General features: G+C 32.2%; 1 protein-coding gene across 1 annotated transcript; it reads right to left on the bottom strand.

The window, feature by feature from the left end:
• On the bottom strand, positions 1-7,118 carry LOC139527650 (uncharacterized). Its single transcript, XM_071323184.1, has 2 exons — positions 6,989-7,118; positions 1-1,538 (listed from the first exon to the last, which is right to left on the bottom strand). Exon 2 carries the CDS (start codon positions 1,486-1,488, stop codon positions 106-108), a length of 1,383 nt encoding a protein of 460 aa, XP_071179285.1. The 5' UTR covers positions 1,489-1,538; positions 6,989-7,118; the 3' UTR covers positions 1-105.
• Positions 7,119-10,318: the final 3,200 nt, after the last annotated feature.

Here is a 10,318-nt window from a genome sequence, read left to right as displayed (position 1 = left end):
TTTAATGCTGTTTAAACTATACACCCTTTTATATATCGATCTCAATGGTTTCACATTTGGTATGATGTTTGTTTTCCTGCATGCTTCAATTTAGAAACCAAACGTCTAACGTCTACCAAATATACAAGGAAAACTACCCTCTAATAATTTGAACAAACATTTACGCACTCTTTTGCTGAAAAATAAATACCACGTAGATGAAACAAATGCATTTGCATAAAATAAAAACTTTAAAAATAAAAATATATAAACTCTTGTCGCTATAGATTCCGATCTGGCGGTAGCATAAGGCACACTACATATTATTAAAGGGAGTGAACTCAATAAATATCCTGTAAACATGATAAAGCTATTCTTTGTGGCACTGCGGACACTTATTCTGTCTCGTCTTAACGTTTGATTTCTAAGAGCTGAATTGTTTTTCATCATTTGAAATCTCTGTAGGTCAGCGTTTGGTGAGATATCAGTAAAATCGATTCTAGAAGTCCTCGATTGCGTTGAAGCATTGCTTAGCGTGGCTTGTAGTGGTCGTTTGGAGTTCGCCATCGAGTGAGCTAGGATTGGATTTTGTAAAGCGAATACCTCTTCAAATGTCACCATATTTTCATTTTTCTGGTAATGAACAACGGTTTCCTCACTGTCAGCACATTGTATAGTATATACCTGGAGGGAACCATTTTGACTTGGTATGTTTGGCTCTATCTGATAATGGTTTTGGGGATCACATGTGTCTTCTGAGGATAAACTCATCGCCCTTGATATGGGCAAAATTTTATTTGATGTCTTTGGTTTAATGATATTAAGTTCTTTTGATATCGTATAATAAGATGATAACGTTGAAATTAAAGCAACCACATAAAAGAAGCAGATGATGACAGCCATGCAAATTTTCCCTGGCTCTGGAAGATAATCCGATTCTTCACATATGACAAATGATTTCTGAAAAGGCGTCAGTGTGATACACAGCAATGAATCTTTATCCATGAAAGTAATAGTGAAGATTAAACTAAGTAAACACGTCAGAAACCAACTTATTGAAATAGATCTACGCACTATTCTTTTTCGTATGCGCAAAGATAAAGTTGGTTTGCTAAGTGTTATATTTCTGTAGATCCCAATAGAAGCAAAAGTTGCAAAGTATTGCGTTGTACAATGCTGAGTAATGAAAAGTTGAATCGCAACAAAAAAATTGTCATCATGATCTTGTACTCCAAATACTGAAAGTGTTGAAAATATCATACAGATACTCAGCAGTAGATTATTAAAGCTTATGTTTACCAGATGGTAATTGGGAGGAGTTCTTAATGTTGGTGAAAGGCAGATGACAAGAATAAGAAGAGTGTTGGTAATCAAACCGATGAACAGCCCCGCGGAGAGGTACACTGCGCTTATAATCTGTGCTTCATATGATATTTCCCATTCTAATAACTTTGTTGAGTTTGTTTCTTCCATTAATATATTTCCTTCAGTTATGTTTTCGGAATCCATTTTCTGATCAAATCCATCTTCAATCACACCGCCGTTTGAGGTGGATAATTCTGTAAAAGAAAGTTTATAAAAGTAAATTGAAAAAAAAAAAATAATTGACATATTTCATAGCGGTATGAACTATCCATTTTAGTCGTACCAAAATGAGTTGATTGCTTCTTGCTGGGAATATTTCCATAAATGACGATTATTGCATTGACTAATTTTATATTTATACATATCATCGTAAAAATATTAATCAAAGTACTGAGGTTCTGAACATAGGATGACCGCAAATTCTGGCGGATGCCCACAGGCACTTGTATCGGTCGTGTCTGTATACCTAAAAGTTTAGGTATATATTACAAGTATCTGAGACAAGTTCCTGTGTGGATAATGAATAAATGTCAGGGAATTTAACCTCACGGAAACAATTACTATTTTGTGGTGATATAATCATTTGTTATCAATATAATAAAGCTGGTTAGCTGTCATACATTATTTCAATATTTGTATAACGGTTATAACTTATAATAATACATATAGCAGATCATCTTAATAACTCTACAGGCATATTGTCATCCTTGTCGTCGTGAGCGTCCTCGAGATATTCTTCAGTATGTGGTGACACACTTTTTCACTATTCTTGATTTGATACTTCAATGACAAAACATTTTCACATCATTTAAAAAATGTTCATGAGTATTCATTGAAGGCATGAATTTATAACGAGCGATAACGCATGCAATTTTGCACTCGGTAAAATCCGCGTATTTATATGAAATACGTTCGAAATATCAGTCAAAAGCGCAAGATATTTCTGCGGCGACACAACACCAGTTAACATAGCAAGGTTACATCAGATGTAGATATTGTAAATGTGTATGATAGAAGTGTAGATAAATATAAAAAGTAATATAAAGCACAAGATTTACAAAAATGCTATTGGGTTAAAACATCAATGAGTTCTTGCCTTGAAATAACATTTTTTTCTTCTTATTATTTATCGTTTTTCTCGTATGTAATTTTAGATATCTTTGAGGAAATTTCTATAGATTGAAACTGCTGACATAAAATAATCAACAATGTATGATATGTTGAGAGATTTTTTAATAACTCAGCTCGTAAATTAACTCCGTAAAAGAGTTTTTGCCCTAAACTAGTGATTTGTTTTTTAATTTCACAGTTTTTTCCTTTTGTCTTTTAAACTACTAGTATATAATTGCCTATTCTTTTATATCACTCTTTATGCTATATAGCTCCTCATATACATCCTTGATTTTTACAATGTTTTGGTTTAGGCGTTTCTGATAATGGTTAATTTAGAAAAGTGATTCGGACGCACAGAATTAAATATTATATGAATACCTTACTACTATCAATATTTCATGCATAACTTCATTTACGTTAGTTAGATTTTCGCCACAAAATTCCGATATTTCATGCCTGGACAATAAACACTTAACTGTTCTAAGCGGTCGTTTGATTTTAGATAGGATTATTTTGTTAGTGATTTCCGTTATTTTACGTATAGCAAGATATTAGTAGCTGTGTAATACGTTAACATTTTCTTAGAAAATTTTGTTTCTTCTAGAAATACAGACAGTATCATTATTACAGTTTTCTTCAAAAATAAAACGTCAATAATTATGGTATCCATGGTATCATACTTTGTTTGTATGAAGTCTGCTTGTTATGATTGCGTGAGTTAAATCTTATGTTTATAGATTCTATATAATCAATTACGGACACTTCATTACAGAGATATATCAGTTAAAACGTGTTGCTTCATTACGGAGATATATCAGTTAAAACGTGTTGCTTCATTACGGAGATATATCAGTTAAACACTTTGCTTTATTACGGAAATATATCAGTTAAAACATGTTGCTTCATTACGAAGATATATCAGTTCAAAACATGTTGCTTCATTACGGAGATATATCAGTTAAAACAGGTTGCTTCATTACGGAGATATATCAGTTAAACCAGGTTGCTTCATTACGGAGATATATCAGTTAAAACAGGTTGCTTCCTTGCGGAGATATATCAGTTAAAACAGGTTGTTTCCTTACGGAGATATATCAGTTAAAACATGTTGCTTCATTTCGGAGATATATCAGTTAAAACAGGTTGCTTCATTACGGAGATATATCAGTTAAAACATGATGCTTCATTACGGAGATATATCAGTTAAAACATGTTGCTTCATTACGGAGATATATCAGTTAAAACATGTTGCTTCATTTCGATCTAATACAGGATGCAACCATCTACAGAATCCTAATGAGATTCTGTCTTTTTCTATTTTCGTCCATTTTTTCTCTTTTCTTCTGTGCTTATGCATACCGCCTACTTTACCAGATGCATTCCGTATTTGTCAGTCTGTGCGTCATTTCGTCCCTCCTTCCGTCCGCCCCGTATCAGGTATTTGTTTAATGTAGTTTATCATGAATTATAGTCAGATAAAATTGAAAGTGAGTACAGATGTGCATTATGATGTGTATTTTTAAAATTTTGTCACATTAGGATTTAGATTAACGATCAAGCTATAAAAATAAGAAGATGTGTCATGTTTGCCAATGAGACAACTCTCAACCGAAGATTGATTGATTGATTGTTGGTTGCTTAACGTCCTCTCAACCAAAGACCAAGTGACGTACGGCCTAAAGAATTCTGCATAAAAAGTAAGAAAAGGATCCAAAATGACTAATCTATTCAATTGAGAAAACTAACAGCCAAATTCATGTAAACAACAGTTTAATAGTTATCAAAAGTACCAGGATTATAATTTAGTACGCCAGACGCGCGTTTCGTCTACATAAGACTCATCAGTGACGCGCATATCAAAACATTATAATACAGCAACAAATCACTGAATGGCAACATCTCTGTATTCTTTGATGTTTTTACTACGGGCCACATTTCTTTTTTTCTTTAATTATTTTGCCATTTATTTCTTTATGAGATTCTTTTGTATTTAACTTTATATATCAGGAACGATCTACAAAGTCGAATATTTGAAATCCAAGGATGTATAGCAACCGAGACAGTTGAAGAGCTATATATTATGACAAAAAAAAAGAATATAAAAAACAGCCAAATCCATGCATCTACGGGCAACATTTGTTATGGATTATGCCAGTACCGAATTGCTGGCTACTGGGCGGGTACTGATAGTCCATCGACAGCGATATCGATGCAGTGCTATTAAAATGAAAACAACACTATATAAACATGATAAATGGCGTCTGTATCGCTATTCTAAATTTACCGTCATCAGGAACATCAAAGCCGAATATTTGAGTCCAAGGATTTATAAGAACTATTTGTTTATTCTTCAATAATTTTGCTCAATATTTTGTAGTCAACCCTATTGGCCGAGCCTCTTTAAAAAAAACCATTGTTTTTATCATATAATACATGTTACAAAATGTATTCATAAACGATAAAACTTTTACTGTAAAATGAACACCGAAATCTGAAGACAAATTACAACTACAATTGGTTTCCACAAACAAGAGTATGTTGATGATTTCTTGAGATCTAGAATTGCTATACCTATCTTTATAAACAATAAATGTTACCAGAAGTCCATTACTGCTACCGGAATTCAGTTATGGACTTCTAGTGTTACTTAATAAAATTTCACGTTGTGACATAATACATGTATGACACATTTGAATAGATAAACCTGTAAGGTGAGGCAACTATAATAGCTTCGTCCATTACAGATGTTTACATCTATACTTCATCCAATCGAATTTCGAAAGGTTAATGACCATTCCATGTCAAAATAAAAGTTAGCAGTATTTTTGGTCTAGAGAAAAGAGAGAAAATCATCAATTGTTTTGTAAAATTTAATTTCATGTTAATGCCACAAAACACCGAACATTTTTATTAGAATTTCAAAACTCATGTGTCTTGCTTTGACATAGTTTTACTACCTCTCATGAGGCAACACTATTATTTGACTATATACGGAAAATTCGAAATTTTAAAAGGATTCATCTATTAACACATTATACAGGAATATATAGCAGTTAATCTGGTCTCATAGATATATGTGTACAATTATTCTGATTGATTCAGTGGTATTGGCATACAGGGCGTATAAGTGAACCGAAGCATAGCAAACAACCGATTCCTAGCAAAATCTCACACTCTGTAGTGGCCTTTCATGGAGGCTTGAAATAGATAATTATTTAAAACTGCAACAGAGCTTAACATTGGCTTATTATATGATAAAGTTCATGAACTCATTATAATACATATTAAATCGAGAGAATCCCTCGTAAAAGATGTATTTAAGGCGAATATATCTTTACAGTTACTATTTATGATTCCTTCAACGTATCTTTAGGGACTAACTTAATTTAATTTTTACATTGAAATCTCACAATAACACAGATTAAATGTGCACCGGGGGCGTTAAACTAAGAGATCATTCAGTTTGGACTGTTCACTATTAGACTTGACTCGTCGAACGTTAGCTCGTGGACTATTTTTATTTGACCAGGTGGTGGTAAATGTTTACAGTGCTTGTGTTAACGCTTTTTATATGAAAAAATACATATGTTTAACCATAGACCTATTACTAAACATATTGATATGAACAAATGGAGTTCTGATTTGGAGACAGCAACCCAACGACATAAAACAGCAAGGATATTTTGAAGTTGAAATATGTTTTCAAACAATAAACTGTGTCTGGGTCGAGATCTCTATTGAATTAAATTGAATTGCAAGGAATATTTTCCAAGTCGTATTTCGTTTACCTCTCTTAAAATTTAGCTTTAAATTGGGATTCACAACAGCAAAGAAAATATCTACAAACTGAATAGGTTTCTTGAAATTTTGAAAATCGGAGATATGGCCTTACGACAGCAACCCATCAAAAATATATTTCTCAGTTGAGCATGATGTAAGTCATGTTTGCAGTAATGTATCAATTTTACTTTTGATTGTAAAAAATAGGTTATATATGATATAACAGTTCACCACGTACAGCCTTCAACAATGTAAGAAACGCATACGTAAACTCAGCTATAAACGCCCCGCCATGACAAAAAGTGAAACATTTGAGACAAAAAACCCATCGGTTTTTATCACTTTGGGAACGACAACTCAAATGCCAACACTAGCCCGCGAAAAACAAGCAGGTTTGACTGAAGGTATAAAACGATTTATTTTAAATTATTAATAAGTTCTGTCCTTAATTATTAAAAGGGTGAAGTGAATAAAGTTTCATCTGGTCTTCATAGGTATCGCTATCCCATACCAATGTAGAATAGACCTACATTTAAGTGCGTGTGGATTGTTATGATCAAATGTATTATGGTGATTCTTAATGCACTATGTTTAGCAGTTTTATACATTCCAGTTTAAGTATTTAATTTACAAGATTGTTATAAATTATGATGAACTGATTTCTCTATTTACATCTTGTGACAATGTTGTTATCGATTCTCTTTACTTGGCATCTTATCTCAATCAGAAATCTATAAAAATAAAAATTTACCTGAGTAGTTAACTTCTTGCGTTTGTCACCAATTGTTAGACATTTTTGAATTTTTTTTCAATCATCCCATTTTTCAGTCTTCGCTTCTATAAATTTAATCCTACATCTACATTGCCGTATAAATATATTTCTACAATGTCTGTGGAAGCGACACAGAGAGTTTTACCTGGAATGAATTAATCAACAGGTGACATAGACGAAGTGTAATAGATGCCATGCGCTGATAATTAAACGTCACAGTGGTCGCCTTACATATGTACAGATAAACAACCATTGGTTTTAGTAATAATTAGATAAGTAAAATATGCTTGATTATTGATTATAGTTAATCAATCAATGAAAAGATAATAGAAGTGTTATTGGTTGTAAATCCAAAATTACAGGATTGTTGACAAATTTGACAATAATCATAAGCTAAACATAAACATACAGACACATATCTCTCCAACATATATATACAACTCGTCTAAACATCAACCCAACAATGTTAGATCTGTAAATTTGCTTTCGCAAATTTTTGAATCTTCCCTCGCCGGGATTCGAATCCATGCTACTGAGATATCGTGACACCAAATCGCCTGCACTGTAACCGGTGCGCTAGACCACACACACATATATATATATAACTCCTTCAAAGGAAACTATTATTATCAAAAATTATTATTATTATAATAATAATATATTGTCACATTGATATACATGTATATGTTATTGTATATATAGTGTGTTTATGTGTATTTATATATCATCTGATCTCCGCTGAGTATCAATAGAAAACTGTGATTGGTTTCACATTTCTGTTACCCGTTGTTTATATTTGGATGAACACTGGCGTAAAATCTGTAGGTTGACAATGCTAGCTAGAAATTGACAAAAGAATAAGATTCTTATAACAATAATTTCTCTATTTGGTCTGATTATTTTGTTTATATGGAAACAATGTAAAGGCTTTATATAACAGAATGAAATTCAAATTCAAAATGCATCAATTTAAGTATAATGTTGCCTGACATAACTTTAAGTAAAATTCAATACTTTTTTATACATACCTTTGTATTCTTTATTGCAAAAAGTAAAACCATAACGGGTTAAAATACAAACATAATTAATATACACAAGAAACATACAATACATAAAAACAGTCCCAAACAAGTCATGTTATTATTAAGATATGACAGTATATATATATATAAAATAAAATCCACATGGATCATTAATCTATATATATGGCAGTCAGCAGGGTTAAAGAACATCAGTTGTTCGACCTGTTAGTCAAATGCGTTTTGTTTAAATATACTTCTTCACTTTTTTGGTCTTTTCGAAAATGTTGTTTGTGCTGTATTTAGATCCTTCTACAACGAAATTTGTTTTACACTCTCTAAGTGTCTGATTTGAGTGTGTCTGGTTGTGTACTTGCCTTATTTAGGGGTTTAGTTACATCTTATTGTATTTAAATTAGTTAATCCAAATCCGTTTTCTGTTGATATCCTTTAGTAATGCGTTTTGTGTTTCTGTGAATAATTAGCACAACATAATTATGTTAGAAGGACAAAAAGTCGAAATCAGGCAATATAACTTTTGCTTCTAACGTAGTACATTTGCGAAAAAAACAAATCTTAAGACTGCTATTCCTAATTTAAATGTGTACATCTTTACATGGAGTGCAAAACAATATTTAAGGAACGACTGTAATACTTGTTCTGTCTTTGAAGAAATAAAATCATAAAATTGATATATACCAAAATCAGGCGTAGCACAACATTTTTATGTTATTTCGAATGGACAGAAAAAATGTTATAGTCATTACCTATAATTAAATTCGAAATTCCATTTGAAGCTTGAAGAAATCACAAAAAACGTTGATGACGTGTTACGGTCACATGACAAAGTTATAGCTATGAGATGATAGACACAACACAGAAGACGCGTAACATTCAAAATTAATTTATTCAATTATAATAAGTCCTAATATAGTGCAAAATAATCAAACGTTAACGTAAGATTTACACACCCGAAGCCTGGAATAATTCATTTCCGTTATATAAGTTTTCTTTGTGCTATCAATAAAACCATTTCTTTTACACCAGTAATCGGTATAGCATTATTACAACATTGATTTCTCTTTTAGTCAGAAATGAAATGCTTACCGAATGGTTTTATTAGTTTGATGGTGTAAAACGTAAATACATGAAGTCCGGGTTGAACTGGCCATAAAAGAGGGAGGTTTGGCATGCCACAAAACCAGGTTCAACCCACCATTTTTTCCTTTAAACATGTTCTGTACCAAGTCAGGAATATGGCCATTGTTATATTATAGTTCGTTTCTGTGTGTGTTACATTTTAACGTTGTGTTTCGGTTGTGTCGTTTGTTCTCTCTTATTTTTGAGTGTGAATTCACATTACTATAAGACGTGTCACGGTACTTATCTATCCCAAATTCATGTATTTGATTTTGATGTTGTATTTGTTATTCTCATAGGATTTTGTCTAATGCTTAGTCCGTTTCTCTCTCTCTCTCTCTCTCTCTCTCTCTCTCTCTCTCTCTCTCTCTCTGTGTGTGTGTGTGTGTGTGTGTGTGTGTGTGTTACATTTTAATGTTGTGTCGTTGTTCTCCTCTTATATTTAATGCGTTTCCCTCAGTTTTAGTTTGTTACCCCGATTTTGTTTTTTGTTCAAGGATTTATGTGTTTTGAACAGCGGTTTACTACTGTTGCCTTTATTTGAATGGAGAGGTTCATTCATACTTTTAATGGTTTACACTTTAGATGTCTATTGAGCTTGCGTTGTTTGAATACTATCTTTTAATTACACTAAGACTGTATTTGTGTTTTCAATTCAAAAGTGTTATTGTCACCATGATGACCAACTTGATAATTTCTCAGAGGATTTAGATTCTTGTTTATATGTTAGATGTGAGTCAACTCTTAAACAATGATTAAATTAAATTCTATAGGTATAGCATTTTTTGTCTTAACCCAACTACTGTCAGACTTTCATGAAATAATTCATAATCATTCATTTACATTAAATGTTTGTTTTCTTACATATGCAAAACAGTTAACTATGAAAAGATCCAAAACCTATGTGTTTTTGAATGCTTTACTAATCAGGGTGGATATAATGTCATTCAATGTTTTCCCCAGTAATTCTGTGTGAAAAGATATATAGATTAACTCGCGATGGCTGACATGTAGTCACATCTATGACATCAGTGACATCACAACTTAGTTGTTTGGGAGACAATTCAGAGCAATTTTGCGATGTTTAGAAGTTTTCTAACAACAGTCTCGATGTCACACTTTTGACCGGAAGTGGTTGTATATATTGACA

This window comes from Mytilus edulis, chromosome 6, assembly GCF_963676685.1.
Source record: "Mytilus edulis chromosome 6, xbMytEdul2.2, whole genome shotgun sequence".
Taxonomy (NCBI): Eukaryota; Metazoa; Mollusca; class Bivalvia; order Mytilida; family Mytilidae; genus Mytilus; species Mytilus edulis.
The sequence above is the reverse complement of the archived record's forward strand: the minus strand, read 5'-3'. Positions and strand labels throughout refer to the sequence as shown.

Excerpts from the sequence above, each read along its gene's own strand:
- LOC139527650 (XM_071323184.1), bottom strand. The coding sequence starts at position 1,488 with ATGGATTCCGAAAACATAACTGAAGGAAATATATTAATGGAAGAAACA.